Source organism: Lagenorhynchus albirostris, chromosome 2 (assembly GCF_949774975.1).
Source record: "Lagenorhynchus albirostris chromosome 2, mLagAlb1.1, whole genome shotgun sequence".
Classification (NCBI taxonomy): domain Eukaryota; kingdom Metazoa; phylum Chordata; class Mammalia; order Artiodactyla; family Delphinidae; genus Lagenorhynchus; species Lagenorhynchus albirostris.
Window position 1 is genome coordinate 67,676,699 of NC_083096.1, and position 18,407 is coordinate 67,695,105.

The window sequence follows — 18,407 nt, forward strand, 5'->3', positions numbered from 1 at the left end:
TGTGTGACAGGGGAGAGTGGGGTGTCAATTAGTTAGAGAACCCTAAACCACAGTCTTCTGACCTTGTCGTAGGGATTCCCTATTTTCCCTCTCTGTTTTTTCTGCCTCTTCCTTTACCACTCACTCATCAAAAGCAATCCTTCTCTTTCGGATGAAGCCAGCATATCTCCCCAGTGAGTTTAGGGTCTTGGAAAACAAAGGCCAGAAATGGGATACCATCTTCCATCAATACCTGCTTTTGGCCTCACAACACAACTCCCTCAGAGGTAAGAAAGCACAAATGCCTAGCTACCTTCTTGAAAGTCAGAAGAAAAACTATAAGTAGAGGAAAGGAAAACATGAATTAACACCTCAATACCTTAATATTTTATATGTTATTATTATTACTTTTTTTTTTTTTTTTTTTTGCGGTACGCGGGCCTCTCACCGTTGTGGCTTCTCCCGTTGCGGAGCACAGGCTCCAGACGCGCAGGCTCAGCGGCCATGGCTCACGGGCCCAGCCGCTCCGCATCATGTGGGATCTTCCCGGACCAGGGCACGAACCCGTGTCCCCTGCATCGGCAGGCGGACTCTCAACCACTGCGCCACCAGGGAAGCCCTATTATTACTTTTAAGAGTTGCTACAGGCCACCTGTTTTCTGCCTGTGTGCCATGAGGAGTGAACTCTTGCCCACAGCTGGCATACTTGCACCTAGGTTCAGGGATCTTGTGATTTAAATGAAGGTCCAGTGACCTCACATGGTCTTCGACACTTGGAAATATCAGGGATGTGGGGAGACAGAGTGTGTTTCTCCCCCAGGTGATGGAGGAAGAGGATACATCATCAGGTAGGGACAGGCTCTATTCACCTGCCTACATCCAGCCTGCATTTGACTGACAGGGAGCAAAGATGCTGCGAAGATAGACTTTTCCCCACTGCTTCTAAGTGAGTCAGGGCCTCGCTTTCTTTTTTCGTCATTGCTTTGCAGCCCAGTACCTTCCTGGCTTTTAACATGTAGTTTTCCTCCTATCTTCCCCCGTACAGAGTCACCAGAAATTGCTTCTGGCTTTTCGCCAGGCAAGTACTGTTTAAGGCATATAATTCACTCAACCAAGCGAGAAAATGAGCGTAATGCAATCAAATATTAATACGCTAGATGTTAAGGGAAACTGCTACAAACTGTAACACCAAGTGGCATAAGATAGTATTAAATAAGTAGATATGATGATGATGGTGACCATGTATGACAGCTATTTACGTGCCAGACACCGGGCTAACTTTCACGTGCATCATCTCATGCCTCCACCCGGAAACTTTTTACAGCAGGCACTAATTGTATCTTCATTTTACAAATGACGGAACTGAGACCAAGAGACATTATCTAGCTTGCATAAGGTCCCATAGATTGTAAGTGGCTACTGAAAAGTAGCCTAAACCAATGTATTCACATCCAACTCTTAGGTTCTTTTTGGTAGATAACTGTAGTTATTAGTGGTTAGTGGTGGGTGATGATTAGTTATTTCTCCACAACTTCACTACCAGCTAGTGAAAGCAAGACCACCATATATATAATGAAACCCAATTGTTCCGTACTTACTCAGGCAGATAGTTACTAACAAGTTGGCGCAAAATATTTATACAACTGGCTCTGTAATCTCAATAAAGGCACAATTCTTTGTGCTCCGACTATAACGTGTAGGAAAATTTTACTCTGACACTAATATTCTGAGGTTGGATTCTAATACCTTTGTAGCTGGTATCAGGCAAAAAGAAATCTCTGTATCAAGGCCTAGATATAGGGCTACTTAGGGATCGAGCCACAGGTGCCATCTCTAAGAGTAAAGAGCTATTTACATTCTTACAACCTTTCTATGGAGTGGGTGTGAGTTTGCACAATAGTGTCTCTAGCACAAATGACTTGAATATCATTATTATGACTGGAGAGAGCCCATTCCCTATTGAACAAACCTACATGTAAAAACTCACTTCTAACGTGCTCTGCTAATTGACAAAGCAACTGGTATTGCTCTCTATAAAGACAGCTGAGGCACTTAGCAGCCACCTCTGGAGTGGGGCCTTTTTCACAAGCCTGCTGACTGCCACTGTGATTAGAGCAAGTAGCAGAAGCTAACACTTACCCAGTGTCACACTGTAGCAATTACAAGCAGCTGAAATTTTTCATTTCATTGTTTGGATTCCTTATTTTGTGTTTGTCTTGCCCAACTGAAATATAAACTCCATGAGAGGATCTTGTCTTTTTGTTTCACTGGGGATTTCAAAACCTGTAATAGTCTACGGCACATGGCAAGCATTTAATAAGCATACTTTTAATTTGTTGAAAAAATAAGTGAGCAAGAGGAGAAGCTATTGAGGCCAGTCTTTTCAATCTCAACTGTGATCCTATGAAACCAAGTCAGTAAACTTGTAGACAGAATCCTTAGTCTTTTATAGCAGGTTGCCTGTGAGGGGCCCTGGTGATGAATCAACCTGGGGTAGTTGAGGTAAGAGCTTGAACATAATGAAAATAGCTATCATTAAGAGAACTTACTGAAAGAAGAGGTTAGAAAATACTGTGTTGGAAGGTTATAATAGACAAAAGTGACTTCTATGCACACATTTGACACAACTGACATTGTCAATTCCATTTTTTTTAAACGAATTTATTTTTATTTTTGGCTGCATTGGATCTTCATTGCTGCATGCAGTTTTCTCTAGTTGCAGCGAGCGGGGGCTACTCTTCCTTGCGGTATGTGGGCTTCTCATTGCGGTGGCTTCTCTTGTTGTGGAGCATGGGCTCTAGGCACACGGGCTTCAGTAGTTGTGGCACGTGGGCTCAGTAGTTGTGGCTCACGGGCTCTAGAGCACAGGCTCAGTAGTTGTGGCGCACGGGCTTAGTCACTCCGTGACATGTGCTATCTTCCTGGCCCAGGGATCGAACCTGTGTCCCCTGAACTGGCAGGTGGATTCTTAACCACTGCACCACCAGGGAAGTCCTCATCAATTCCATTTTTTCCAGCCATCTTACAGTTTGACATGGCTTGTTATTTAATTCATGATTAATATAAGTGAAAACCTAAAGCTCTACCAGGGAATGATTCAATTGTGTTTGGAAACAGATTTCTGGCGTTATATCCTAATGCATAAATAATAATAATACCGTATATTCTTTAGCATTTTCTTCATTTTTCTATCATTTGGACCACTGAGTAGTATTTCATATTAACTAACCTAGAGTCATTTTCCATAATGTATCATATATTAATATGTGTCAGATAAAAAAATACAGACTTTAACATGGTATCACATTGCATTAGTAAACTACTTTTTCATTTTCTGCTAAAACATAAGCAATGGGTGGACTTTCTTTGGTTCAAGTAGAAGAAGGTTAATTCAGGAAAATGGTAGATGCCAAACTCATACATTCTCTCTCCACCAAAATGACCCTGGAGGGACTTCCCCCTGCACTTGAGAGTCAGTCTTGATTTTAAGGGGCCATGCATGGAGGATCGTGGGGAGTTGAGAATTTCAGTTCTAGAATTGACCTGATTTTCCACAGATGTTTCCTTATACTCTACTAAGGGTTTTCAAGATCACCCCTGTGTCTCAGGAGCCATCTATCAGTAACAAACTCCATCGATCTCAAGTTTTCAATGAGCAGTCAACAAGAAGGTTTTCCACTCTTGAACCAAATGAACCTCTCTAGATGGGTCCAGCACAGTGGACATAAGTCCTCTGGGCTCCCTTCTGTCCATGAACATCTGCTGGGGTTCTGTCTACGTGACTCAGATCTTGGCTGAAAGAACTTAGAAAGCTCATTTCTTCCTCTGCTTTTCAGATCCGGCTGTAGTACTCTCCAGCTGTGGAATCTTGTTGCTAACAAGTGTTTTAGGAACTTTTATTTATCTTTAATGGGTATTTATCACACTTTTTGGAGCCAAGAAAAGGCATGTCCTTTTTGCTCCTGTATAAACAAGGTTTGTGGTATTTCTTCAAAAGGCAGCAGCCTGCAACAGATCTGCTCTTTTTCACTGATGCTCACAATTTCCCATGTCCAGCAGGGGGCATCTGCAACACAGATTTAAGTTGGATTGGATTTAAATTGGATTGTCCTTGACAGGGGACAGGTTGGAACACCTCTTTCAGAAATGTGTCCTAAATACCCTGTCCTATACTTCCCAATTTTTCTCCTTCCTGTCTTCCTTCCTGGCTGTTCCCGACATATGTCCAATCTCAGAACTAGTCTGTGCCTCAGGAATAATTTTGTTTAAGTAAATCCTGATAAATTTTGGTCTCATGATGGATTCTGATTAGACTGAGTGATTGTAATTACCCTCCCTGCCTCCTCTCATCAGAGTGTGTCCTATCTGGTGTGAGGGACTGAAGAGCATACTCCGTTTCAGCCCCCATTCGTCTATTTCCAACTTCTCTAACAGACAGAAATCGAGTTCAGTCAGAGTCCTTGCAGTCATTTAATGACACTACCTCTCTGCAGTTAACCAAATCAGAGACATCTAAGTCCTCGACGGCTTATTTGGTGCTACACCCCAATATTTCACCCACCCGCCCCAAAATGCAGTTTTACTCTAACCTAGCAATTCAATTCATTCATTCGTTTGCTGATTCATCAATTTATATAGTAAATATTTATTGCATGTCTGTTAAGTGCCAGGCCCTGGGCTAAGTGCTGAGACTGGAGCTGTGAACAAAACAGATATTGACCCTGCTCTCGGGGACCTGACATTCTAATGGGAGAGACAGACAGGACTCAAATAAATACACAGAGACATAATGCAAATTGATAAGGACCATGAAGGAAAAATACAGAGGCCTCTGCGAATATAGTAGGGGCAGCTGTTAAAGCATGTGTCTCCTATTACACTATCTTCGTGTTATCACGTTTGAGCTCCTTGAGGCTAGGGTCTATGTTCTTTTATTAATATATCCCCTCCACTTTTATCAATGAGTAGAAAAATATCTAGCATATAGTTTACATGTATATGTCCTACATTTCCTTAGTTCCACGTGTCTCTGAAGCAAGGAACATCTTTGTAGTCCTTGAAACACCTAGCACAGGACTTTATATATAGCTGGTTACTGATAAATTTTACTTGAATATAATTGTATTTTGAAAAATTCTGCTATGTGTTTGTTTTAGTGATTGCTTGTACTGTTTTCCACACTTATTCACCCTAAGGTAATAATTTTCACTCAATTCACCAATTAGTTGGAAGGACAGAGGTGGTCCAGGGCCTTTTGAAAGCATACCCACACAGGGCACAGATTTAAAATTGCACAACCCTACAATTATTCAAACTCTTTTCAGTTTGAAATCACTAATGTGAGCCATCTAGTGAAAGGATTATCTTCCTCTGAAGCCTTAATTAAAATTTCACCCAGGCATTTCCACTGATTTTATTTCAAAACAAGTTTTTCTTTGTAAAACCAAAGGATAACAGGGTTGGGGGTGTGATGAGAAGAGATACGAATCATTTCTTGTTAACAGGCATTAATGTAATATAGCCAGGAAAACTGCCTGGTGGGTGGTCAAACAGAGCCAAGGACTGAGTTGAAATCATAAACACATTAAAAAGTTTTCTTCTCTGGATGGGTTTGTTTTTGACATTAAATGAATGTCAGATACATTCAAGCTTATTTTTAAAGGAGAAAATAAAATGGAAGCTTTGAGCTTTTGTTTTGCTTCATTTTCCATTTGTTGTTGTTTCTTTTTTCATTCCCATATTTGGATATGTCCGTATGGTGGGGAGGAAGGGGAGAGGGGGGAATGAAATATTATTCCAGGAACTCTTAAGGAGAAAAACAAACGTAGTAACACAGTTTATTCCTACAGAAAGAGTAAAATGTTTCAAGTAGTTTCAATCTCAGCACTGGTCAACTCTTCAGCTTTTAAACATTCACTGTTTTATAAGAGAGACAATAATGTTATTCACTCCCTATATGCTGTCAAACTCCTAATTCAACCGAATGGTCTTCCCGACTTATGTGCGTTAACATTTTAACGTCCTATGTTTGAACCTATAGTAAACCATAGACAGAAGTATTTTCTGAAGCACTGCATTTCCTTTCTCCCTTACAACCGCAGGGCAAGTATGAGGAAAAGAGTAATCTGGTGTTCTGGCATGTTTCTCTACTTTGAGGAAGTGAAATCTGATTTTCTATGGGCAGTGTTATAAATGGTTGATTTCTAGATTATCCCACAAAAAGACAATTTAAATAGTGATATAGATAAAATTATACGAGGATTCTGGTTCATTCTGGTTTTAAAAGTCTTTTGTGGGATGTCTTGGAGAATTTAACCACCATGTATAGACAGTGTTTTCATGGGAAAATGCATCCTGAAAGAATTAGCAAAAGAAAAATTTGAAATAGATTTGTAGGACAGGCTGCCACTTCTTCATGTAGAGACAGTCTTTGAAGGCACCTTTCAATAGTTTTACCTCTTTTTGGTTTTCATACCAAATTTGCTGAAGGCTGCATACTATACAGAGGTCCTCCATCATCCACCTTTCCATCAGGAAGGGGAGGCAGAGTGAGCAGGCTTCATCTAACATGGCATTCTTCTCTCTCCAGTCACACTTTACACTCAGGCAATGCAGAACCACTTTTGCATCCCTTCAAATGATACGCACATTATCCTCTTCCTACCCGGAAGTCCCAGACTTTTCTTGTCTACCTGGCTAACTGCTATTCTACCCCTGCCTCTTCTGAGAAGCCCCACTGACTCACCCTTGTGGACATTGGGGTCCTCCCCCAGTGCTCTGTTGTTCACCTTTGTGGACACTGGATGCCCAGAGAGATGCTGCTTTCTGGGCATCTTCTTCTTTAATACCTGCTTGTGATTGCTCACAAGCCTGAGACTTCAATAGGCTATAAGTACCCTGCAGGCAAAGACAAAACCCTGTGAGTGTTTGTCTGTTTACTGTGTACTGATGACACAGTAACATGATCAAGGAGTAAAGTAGTATGAATAAATGAAATTTTAAAATGCTCAACCCCTTCATTCTAATAACCTGTTCATGTCCAACTTACTCTTTCACTAGGCAATCAAACACAAATATCTCTCTGCCTTTTACAAAAGCAAATGGCTCAAATGGAACAAAAGAGGAAAAGAAAAAAGAAACAGAAGTTGAGATGGGGAAAAAAATGCAAAACAAAAATCTAAAGAACCAACCAAAATACCAAGCACAGGAGAAACATTCATTAGACATTCATTAGATAATCTTTAGCTAAATATTGGTGAGTGAACTATTGGGTCAAGTGAAACTCAAACAGTTGCTTCACGACTTCCCCTTATGGGCAGGAACTGAGGGGCATGTAGAGCAAGCAGAAGAGGTATTATGGATGGAGTTCTTAAAGTTCTGGGTGGGATAGCGTGTCTTGATGGAAAAGATGAACCTGCTGCTTCTGGCTGTAGTACTATACACTGGCCAGCAGAGGGTAGCCACATCTATTGCATGCATTTTTCCCCCCAAATACTGTTTTCTTCATCCTTCAGATAAATATAAAGTTGGCAGTTCTTGTCTCCAGAGGTAGAATATGGGAGGCAGTGGGTATATTAATTCTTAGTAACATGTGGGAAATTTCTGAATGTTTTAATTTGGTAGTCAAAGCTAGGGAACATGGCTTGATTTTGGCTGGAAAAAAATTATTATGCAGTTAGAACTAACTTGGAAGAAGCAGTATTATATGCCAACTGCTGCTTTAAGTGATTCACATACATTAACATATTTAATCATCACAAAAATTGTATAAGTATGTACTATTTTATCAGTCCCACTTTCTAGGTGAGAAAACTTAACATTAGATAGTTTAAGCAAATTGCAGAGCCTGGAATCAAAGTACACTTATTCTTATTCTCATGTTTTATATAAGCTCCCTCAGCAGAACATTCTGTTTCAGCTGTAATGTGCTCAGCGGAGCTTGATCTGCTGTAATGTGGTACCTGAGTTGTCTTAAGCTGGAGAGCGGGCCCTCGGGAGAGAACAGAGGCAGGAAGAAACGAAAAGGAAAAGACATTGTGGAGGTTACTAATTCTAAATCAGAGTTTCAAAATAACTTTACTATACTAAAGGAACCTACGATATGATTGAATATTTATGTTTTTTTAAGTTATACAGTATATGTCCTTAACTTTTTCTCCCTAATATCCATAATTGCTAATGTCACACATTTTATTTATTTAAATTGTCTCATCACTGTCTCCGTGTGAATGGATGAGGAAAGTGTGTTTATAGTAACAAAACTCTATCTGGCAACAGCATGATATCCTAATCCCGACACAGCTCTGTAAGGCTTCGGTTATGATCAGCATTGACTGGGAAATAAATGTCAGCAGATTTGTGAGGAACAAAAATCAAGATATTTTTAGTTCACTTTGGCAAATATTTTTGAATATTGACTATGCTGCCAAGCTTTGTGCTATGCACAGGGTTGAAAAGGTATTTAAGACTCAATTCCCACCTGCAAAAAGTTCTTATATCCAGCTTGGAAAACAGACACATAAATCAGTAGCCATAATGCAGTATGATAAGCCCTATCTTAAAAGTATGTAGGAAGTGCCAAGGGGACAGTGAAAGGACAGCTTTTTGGGTCTCTCAGTATACAATGGCTTGTCTTATGGATTAATGCTTAAGATTTGCTTAGTGTTTTTGAATTCAGACTTGTGATAAAATGATGGGTAACTTAGGAGATTAGTTTTGAACTGGGCATGAAAACAGTTGCATTCTAGGGTGGAGAAGTGCCCAGAATTCTGACCATGTCTGTTCACTAAAATGTTGAAGATAGAAAGGAGTAATATGATTCTGTCAGTCTGTTGGTAATTAATACTCATCTATTGAAGGCTTACTGCGTGTAAGATACTACAATAGCCATTGTGGAACAATGGGCAAGGGGTTGGAAAAAAGTCAAATCCGTATAAAAGAAGAACAGTTTACAGAGGAGTAATCATCAATCAGAATAATTTAATTTTATAGGTGCAAATGACTGAAAAAAACATCTAGGTTAACTCTGTCATCTTACAGATGAGGCAACGGAGGTCTGGCAATAAAACATGATTATTTTTTCAAACATTATATGCCTAATTAATGGCAGAGCTGGGACCAGAGCCCTCAGAAGACTGGTAGGCAATACAGTGAGTTCCACCTGTGAACTTAAAGTCAGACAGCTTGGGGTCAAGTCCATTTCCACCACATACTGGCTGGGTTACCTTAATTAAGTTATTTGGATTCTCTGTCATTAGTTTCTTCACCTGTAAAATAGGACTACTATAGTATCTGCCATATATAACATGAAAGAATACATATAAAACAATAATTAAGATTAAAATGAGATAATGCATATTAGCCAGGGACTTGTTAAGAGCATGATAAATGTTATTAGAACTCACGTGTCCCAATTTCTACATTAGTATTCTTTCTGCCACAACAGTGAAATATGATTTTGCTCATTTTTGTTTCTTTGACACGGAATGAAATCCCTTTTTTAGATCTTTATGCTAATATGCTGTCCATTTCCCCCTCATACATCTCTTCTTTCAGGGCCAAGGAGATTAAGATCAAGTTGGGAATTCTCCTCCAGAAGCCGGAGTCTGCTGCTGACCTTGTCATTCCATACCCTGAGAAGGCGGAGAAACCAGCCAAGACCCAGAAGTGAGTCATGATTATGGATTCCACTCGTTTCCTCCAGAGGATGGCTATTCTTCAAGTGTATAGCACCATCCTTCCTCTGTAGAACTCCCCCCTTCAGTGACTCATTGAAGATCATAAGAGTACTCAGAGACTTGGTTTGTGAATAGGATTTTTTTTCACTCTCTCGTGTATGGAGCATAATATTGCTTACTGGCAGGATGCTTAAAAAATGGAGATAAGGCCACATATTGGGACATCATTGGAGAAACAGGCCGTGTCTTATAAAATGGCACCAGCCACCTCATCACACAGAAGTGTGGTTAAAGATACCTGCTCACTTGCTGTCCTTGGGTCAGATGAGCATCGCTGATCCAATTAATTATGATCCCTGGATGCTCACCTGCTCAGGAAATATCTTGAGGGCTACTTCCTCAGCAGGGAGATATAAGTGGTGACATTTCCCTCAAAAAGAGGCTAAGTTCAAGGCAGACTATTAAGCCTAAAGGTTTCTTCTCCAAGATATTGTCCCTTCAAGGTCTAAAAGAGGAGCAGAGGACTGTTCCCTGGTGGAGGAATGAATACTTGACCAGATACTCCTATTTAATGCACGCCAAGCAATTTTTCCCCAGTCCATAAATTAATAGTCCTGACAGGACTTCTGCAGTCCCTAACCACGCACCAACATACTTCTATCAATTTAGGCATGGAGGGAAGCTATAATTCTCAATATTCACGATGTTATGGCAGTGAACGTAGCCCACAATTTCATTGGCATTACTCTAACTTAATAACAATACTCACAGCATTCATGGTGTTTACCGTTGTTCCACTAGCTACACAGCCCGACATTGACTAGACAGATACACTCCATCTTCCCTTTAAAACAGAGACACCACTAAAATCAAGAAAGGAAAGTGGGAAGAAGAAAAGCCATATGTATTCAAACCCCTTCACTCTACTACCTAAAATCTTTGAAGAGATCATAGAAGTGTGGTAAAAATATAGGAATCCCTTTTAATCTCCATTTCTTTTAAAATTTAATATTTGTATAAATTGGCCAATCTTTTCTCCAAATGACCTTCAAATTAATATAGCTGGATTGGTTGGGGGATAGAGAGACAGGTTATTCCTTTTAAATTTTTTTCATCAATCTAAGTGGATGTTTCCACTCTACTTATATTACTTCAAAGTGATCCCAAACCGGAAATGAGGCATAATTGAGTTTTCTGTGCTTAGAAAAGGGAAGTTAATTCAATGTGGAGTGGCAGGCACCAGGCACTGGGAGAGAATAAGAACCACATTTCATAATAGCAAAAGATCAAAAAGTCTATTTTGAAATAAGCATTGTGGTGGTTATTGATCTGTTGGAATTAACTTTTAAAAAATAAATACAGTGCTACATTTCCTCCTTTGATTCTCTGCTTTAATATCCCACACAGACACTTGAACTATTTGGTTTAACAAGGATTTGGAGAGAAGCAGTTTTGGAAGATAACTTGGGGCTGACACTCATTGGATTATTTTCTTCTCTTGTCTTCTAGCCCCCTTTTTCGTCCAGAAGTTTGAATTGTTTTGGAAAAATCTTTCTTATCCCTAGAGAATATTTGTGCATCTCTACTGCATTTTTAACAGTGACCATTACAAATCTTTCCTATCCTCTTCCAAACTCGTAAACCCCATTTCACTCATATTTGGCAAATTTCCATGCTTTTTAACAAGCAGGAGAAGACTGTGTTCTGCAGGAACTCAGCTGATCTCGCTTCTCCTCACTTAAAAGTTTCTCCGTATTTTTTTTACCCACATTCTTCTCAAGGAGAAGAAAATAAATCTCAGAGGAGAAAATAGACCTTCTCCGGATGGAAGGTATTTTTAACTCCTCTCATCTTTTTAAAAAAAGCAATCCCTTTTTAAAAAAGCATTTTCTCTTTTTAAAATATATTTTTATTCTTCTCGTTAGGAAAAAAATTGAACCATTTAAAAAAATAGATAAAAGTTGCCTATATCCCTACCACTCAAGGCCAGCCTCTGTTACCATTTTAGTATTCTTAACTGTCCTTTTTCCCTCTAGACCCTCTTCCACTAGAACAAACAAGTACCGTATTCCACTCTGAAAAACACCCTCCCAGCCCCTCACCCCTTCTACTCATATCTCTTCCTCTTGCTTATGCTGGAAAACTCTAGAACTGGAAAGTCACTGCTTTCAATTTCTTCTTTAACTCCTTTCGTTGGGTCTAAACCTTACTGCCTAACTGAAACCATCATCACCAAGGGCTAACTCCTGACTCGTGGACAGCATTTGACTCTGCTCACCAGTTGGCCACCTTAAAACTCTCCACCTTAACTTCTAATTTTGAATTCTCCCACTGCCTTCTCTCTCTCTAAGGGCTCTCACTTTTGTCCACCTTCTATATGTGAGCATTCCCTAAGGCTCTGCTATAGGTCCTCATAATGAAAAATAAAGATGTTACAAGACCATGTAAATTTAGTTTACAGTAACTATTATCATGGCTCATAATATAATCAATTGCAAAATACTCAAGACCTGGTGTAGATATTTTTATAGTTTATTTTATATTCTAGATGTTCATTTACTCTCTGTTGATGTCACTAATTTTAACTATCTTTTGTTGTTGCTGTTGTTTTGCCACTTTATAACTCTAGAATGACCTCCACACATAAACAGTCCCTAGCCTGTGCACGGGGGAGAACCACTACAAACTGTTGGCCTACATACACTCCGGCCTGGTAAACTGCAGAGTGAGCCTTACTGTGGGGATTAAAGATGGACGCACAATGTTTGGCCCATGGATAGACATCAAAAAGTGGCTGGTGGGAATGTGAATTGGTACAGCCACTATGGAGAACAGTATGGAGGTTCCTTAAAAAACTACAAATGGAACTACCATATGACCCAGCAATCCCACTACTGGGCATATACCCTGAGAAAACCAAAATTCAAAAAGAGTCATGTACCAAAATGTTCATTGCAGCTCTATTTACAATAGCCCGGAGATGGAAACAACCTAAGTGCCCATCATTGGATGAATGGATAAAGAAGATGTGGCACATATATACAATGGAATATTACTCAGCCATAAAAAGAAACGAAATTGAGCTATTTGTAATGAGCTGGATAGACCTAGAGTCTGTCATACAGAGTGAAGTAAGTCAGAACGAGAAAGACAAATACCGTATGCTAACACATATATATGGAATTTAAGAAAAAATATGTCATGAAGAACCTAGGGGTAAGACAGGAATAAAGACGCAGATCTACTAGAGAATGGACTTGAGGATATGGGGATGGGGAAGGGTAAGCTGTGACAAAGCGTGAGAGAGGCATGGACATATATACACTACCAAACGTAAGGTAGATAGCTAGTGGGAAGCAGCCGCATAGCACAGGGAGATCAGTTCAGTGCTTTGTGACCGCCTGGAGGGGTGGGATAGGGAGGGTGGGAGGGAGGGAGACGCAAGAGGGAAGAGATATGGGAACATATGTATAACTGATTCACTTTGTTATAAAGCAGAGACTAACACACCATTGTAAAGCAATTATACCCCAATAAAGATGTTAAAACAAAAACAGAAACAAAAAAAGTGGCAGGTATATTTATCTGCATTCCCATCCATGGTGCCCAAGTCACTGTTGGCCCTGGGGGGAGGGCTCAATAAATGTCCATGAACTTGAGACTGGACATGAGCAGACACGTTGCAGGAAGGAAGGGAGAACTGAACAGGCACTTAAGTGCCAATAAATAACTTGGATTTACTTTCCTTGTCAAGGGCAAGAGCACGTGAAAACATTATCAGGAGTGTTTAAATGTATGCCAGGGACTGTGTAGATATTTTTAAAAAGGAAGAAAACAAAAAAGAAAACCACCGGTGCTTAGAGAGGTTAAAATAATCTCCCAAGGTGAGAGCTAGTAAATGCCAGAGTTGCTTATAGCTGTAGTCATGGTTCATGGGGCTAAAACTTCTGTACTCTAAGTGTTGGGTTATTTGTGGCTTTCATCAACCAGACTAACTCTGAGCAAACTGAACCGTTATTAATTTACACATTAATCTGACATGCATATTGCTGGGTAGATGAACGCTGCAGGGAACGCACTGTAGGACAGGGTAGAATGGGAAAAGTTCTCCATGGCTGACAAGCTATACCTCCAGGCAGTGAGTGCATCATTGCCTTGTAGGAGATTCAAGATGTAAATGTGGTAAGAGTACAGTAAAGAGGGAGAGAACACTTCCAGCTGAGATCATCACTTCCTGGACCAAGTGGCATTTACACTGGCCATTATAAAACAGTTAATCATCTCTATACATGTTTATTTTGCCTTTCATTGGACCTGGGTTCCTCTTTCCCTCCACACCCACACACAGAAACTCCATGCCAACTCCCTGTGGGTAGCTACGACCTTGCAAACGAGGACACTTATTGGTCATTTAGATCTGCATCTATCTCATTTCAAAGAATTCAGACTTAATGGCAGATTCTGAGAATCAGGACGGGATGAACCTGTGGCACCTCCTAGGCTGGGAATCAGAATACTGGGCTTCGAGGTGTGGAGGATGTGTTCTGCTTGATTGTGTCCTTGAAACAATTTGGACTAATATTACCCCCAAGCGGGTTCTGCACATATCCTTTTCAGGAATTTAATCTTGGCTGTGAGGCACTGCTGATTGTGACCATTAGTCTGGTTCTAACAAGACCATTTGGGACAGCTTGGATCTGGTAACATGCTTAAGTTCGGTGCACCTGCTCTTGCCATTTCTTCTTCCTGTGCCCCTCCATACTAGCCAGAGGAAATGGAAGGCAGGAAGGTGATTTCATTTTACGAGGGGTATTTACAAAATCAGAAGGCGATTCAGCCTTCCCCTTGCTCTGTTTCTTTTGTTCAATTATTTAATGTCTTGTTGTTTCTGTCAACAATAAAGACTTGGCGGGTGTCATATGTACAATATGGAACCCACAGTAGTGAAGAAATTAAGATTCGTAAGACTGTGCTAAAAACGTTGGTACAAAATAATATATACATAGGAAAAATTCTCAGCATGAAGTAATATAGAAGAGCCAAAAGGAGTTATTGACCTCTAGAAAATAGCTCTTTTTCTTGTTAGAAATAAAATGAGGCAGAAAAATATATGGGCATGCTTGTAATTCCTTCCTCATGTCATTTCTCCTCACTGTGTTCCTTTACACTAACCAGAAGAAAACGGGAGAAGAGAAGGTAGTTCACTCATTAAAAATAAATTTCCAAGGAATTAGTGTTGAGTTTTTGATTTATGATACATATGTTTCCAGCCAGGAAAATGAAACCACTTAAGATTATTCCACCAGGTTTGTTACTCTCAGTATTGGCATGTTTTAACCTTCAAATAGTAAAAGCGTAAAACTTTACGGAAAGTCATATAATTAAGACTCAAAATCTGCACGTGCTCCACAGTGAGGAATAGAGAATGGAAGGAATTAGTCACAGCATTTTAGCCAAAAAATCTACTGCCATCCTGCACTCCTTACATAGATAAAGTGAGGCTGACTCTGAGCCTCAAAAGCAAAACGAAAAGGAGAATCAGCAACTCTTATCAATCTCACTGATAACCTAGAGAATTAAAGCCCTAAGATATTATTTTTTAAAAAGCCAGAAGCAGGAATTTTCCTGGGTTGTCTGAACAGCTGATCAACCAGTTAAGAGCTAAGGAAATTCCAATTTAGGAAAAACACCTTCATTGGCCTTAATGTTCTAATAAATGCCTTGTTAGTCTGTTTTGATTTGACAACGAAGAACTCACATTGTAACACAAGAGTGAGAGCGGGGGCTGAGGGGGGAGCCCTGGGAGAGCACAGTCAGCCATTTTTCCCAGACAATACCAGCCCACCTTGACACAATTCTGCTGTGAAAGAAAAATTGGTAGTTAAAATGAAAGAGCTGCAGGGTTTCTGCCTATATAAACGTTAAAATAAAAACAGCCTAAGGGGGAATTATGTGTTGACTAGTACCTTCAGCATCCTGAGCATTTGTGTACAACATTCCTTTGCACAGTGTCTAACAACTCTTCTCAGAAAGAATAAATCTTAAAAAAAAATTATCCTGTTCTAATTAGGCAGGAAAATGCACCCAGAGTTTTTAAAATGTAGACTTCCTGTGAGCACATTCCCAACACGAGGCAGCTTCACACCTTGCATCTTCCATCAATCCCAATAAGGTGGCGAAGGGCTGTGGATATGGAATCTGACGCCCTTTGCAGATTAAGTTGGTGTTTAAAGTGCAGCACTAGTGAAGCAGGGAACATGAGTTCAAGCCCTATAATGGGACAACTGGATTTTATTCAGTTACTCTTGGAAAAAAAGACCACAACTGGAGGCACTGTTATGGGAAACACAAGAATATCAAGACGTGGCTTCATGACAAATAGGCCCTTCTGAAAAGGGAGAGGCCTAACCCAATTGTTCAACAAGAGATGAAAATATGCAAGATAGACGTAGGCAAGCAAACCCAGCTCATCATACCCACTCGTTCAGAATAAAACAGCTCTAATTCCCTTGTCCTGAGAATGGGTCATCAACTGTAACATTTCAAAGAAAAGCAAATCCAAGTCATTGTTGGTGTATGTGATTAACTCCCTTCTTATGGCTGTCTCCTTTTTCTTTCTTAATACTTGATTTAGACCCTCATTGGACAAGGCCCTGCAGTGGCGTGATTCCCTGGACAAGCTCTTGCAGAACAACTGTAAGTCTGAATTATCTTTATAAAGGTCAGGGGAAGGACAGAGGCAAAAAAAAGCGCTTTAGGCTGCCCATGTCCTTCTTCCCCAATTTTGACGTTTCTTCAATTTTGGAAGAATGCCAGGGGAGTGTAGTTATCTAGCTCATGGTGGGAGAATGTGCAAATAAGGTGTCCTGAGGACTCCTGAGTGCAGGTTGTATTCCCATCTGTCCTGCTTACTTGTGTGAGCGGAGCTAGTGGCTTGATCGGTGTAGTTCTTAAAATTTTCATTGGTAAAATAGAGATACTGCCTCTTCCAGCTTGGCCTCATAATGGCTTGCTGTGGATTCGGTGTAGCAGGGTACATATCCCTGTACTATGAGGAATGGATTGGGTGTATGTCCCAGTTCAAGCTGCTATTCATTGCTTTTGTAACCCGCCATGGGTTGCTAACCTCCCCTAACCACAGTTTCCTCTTCTGGCAGCAGGCCTTTTATATCTCCATTCAAGACATGAAAACAGTGCCAGTAAGAACCCCTCTCCAAGCTGATACCAATATACCTGAGCACCGTTTGCCTTTCCCCAATACAAAATCCTTACTGATTCCCAGGCCTAGAGTATCAAGTTCAAATTTCCAATGTTTAGGATTCTCCATAATAATGATGATATGGCTGGTCTGCAGTCAAATTGAACTGTTCTCCCCTCCATATAGGATTTCTACATGTATTCCCTTTGGCTGGAATACTTTGTATTCATATCTCTGTCTGTTGAAATTCTCCTCTCCTATAAAAGCGAATCTAAATACTAAATGCCCAGTCTTCCTTGACCGTCCGGAATGATTTTTCCTCTCTCTGAGGTTCCAGTGCAATTTGCCTGCACATTTTTATGCCGCTGTTACTTGCTACATTGTACTCTGATCATAGCCGTCTCCCTCCTATGACAGATTATAAACTCATTGACAGCCGGGATTTAGTCTTTTTCTTCTGTCTGGATAATTTCATAACAGGAAGTGCACGGTAATAGGAAAACAAATATTTGTTGAATCGTTCACTCTAAAAATAGGATTCAATGTAAGATATCTAACCCATATTTTTCCATTTTCATCACAAGATGGAATACGAAACTTTGTTAAATGCTTTGCAAAAATAAGAATTTAAAAAATATTTCCCACAGGACCATCAAGATTAATAGACACAGGCTACATAGCAAAGAATGTATGTTGAATGGTATACAAACGTTTTTTATTGTTTTTGGTGAGTTAATCTGCTTACCTGTGACAGAATCAATATCTTATATTTGGAGGCAGAACACCAAAGCCTCTGATTTGGAACTTTCTCAATATTATCCATTTTTTATTTTCTTTTTATTTCTTGTGTTAAACAGAGTACCCAGTCCTGATACATATAAAGTGTTCCACGAATGCTTATTGAATAACTGGGTTAATGAATGATTTCATTATTCTTCTAGGACACAGAAATTCCATGAAGACAACTAGGAGAAAAACATTTATGTTTATCAATTGACTTATTTATTGTGTTACACAGTGGTTTTAGGGCCAGTAGCAACCTGACAGATGACATATTATATATTATGAATTCTAAGTACCCTGGGTACAGGTATTTATTGTCAACAAACCTGAGAATTAGCAGAACCACTTCCATGTTTTTAAAACCATTAAAGAGAAGGATATATATTTATGTGGCCATATAAAATCCTTTTCAGTCATACTAATCCTTAGGGCCACATGTCATATATTTCAGGCTTTCAGGAGAACTTAACTATAAGTTAAGCCAGAGGCAGTTGGTGTTAACACCTTAGCATTTGTTGAGGGACTGAAGTTCTTCAGCTTGTAAATAGATGATTTTCATGATGTGAGCTTGAGGCCTGAGAGTCTCACAGTAATATTTTCTGCTTCTTAGAGGGGAAGTATGTATATGCATGTGTGCGTAAATATATATAAAATTCACAATGTTTTATTTAATTAGATATATTTTAAAATTATATATACTATATATGCTATATATATAGTATATGTCTGTATATATATGTATGTTCTTAAGTTCCACATCATTATCCTTT

General features: G+C 39.7%; 1 protein-coding gene across 1 annotated transcript in view; it reads left to right on the top strand.

Moving 5' to 3' along the window:
* Nucleotides 1-18,407, top strand: part of RGS5 (regulator of G protein signaling 5) — a 52,755-nt gene that overhangs the window by 18,947 nt on the left and 15,401 nt on the right. Inside the window, exons 2-3 of the mRNA XM_060134291.1 lie at nt 9,535-9,645; nt 16,291-16,352. Coding sequence (XP_059990274.1) covers nt 9,535-9,645; nt 16,291-16,352 — 173 coding nt within the window. The remainder of the gene's footprint in view (nt 1-9,534; nt 9,646-16,290; nt 16,353-18,407) is intronic.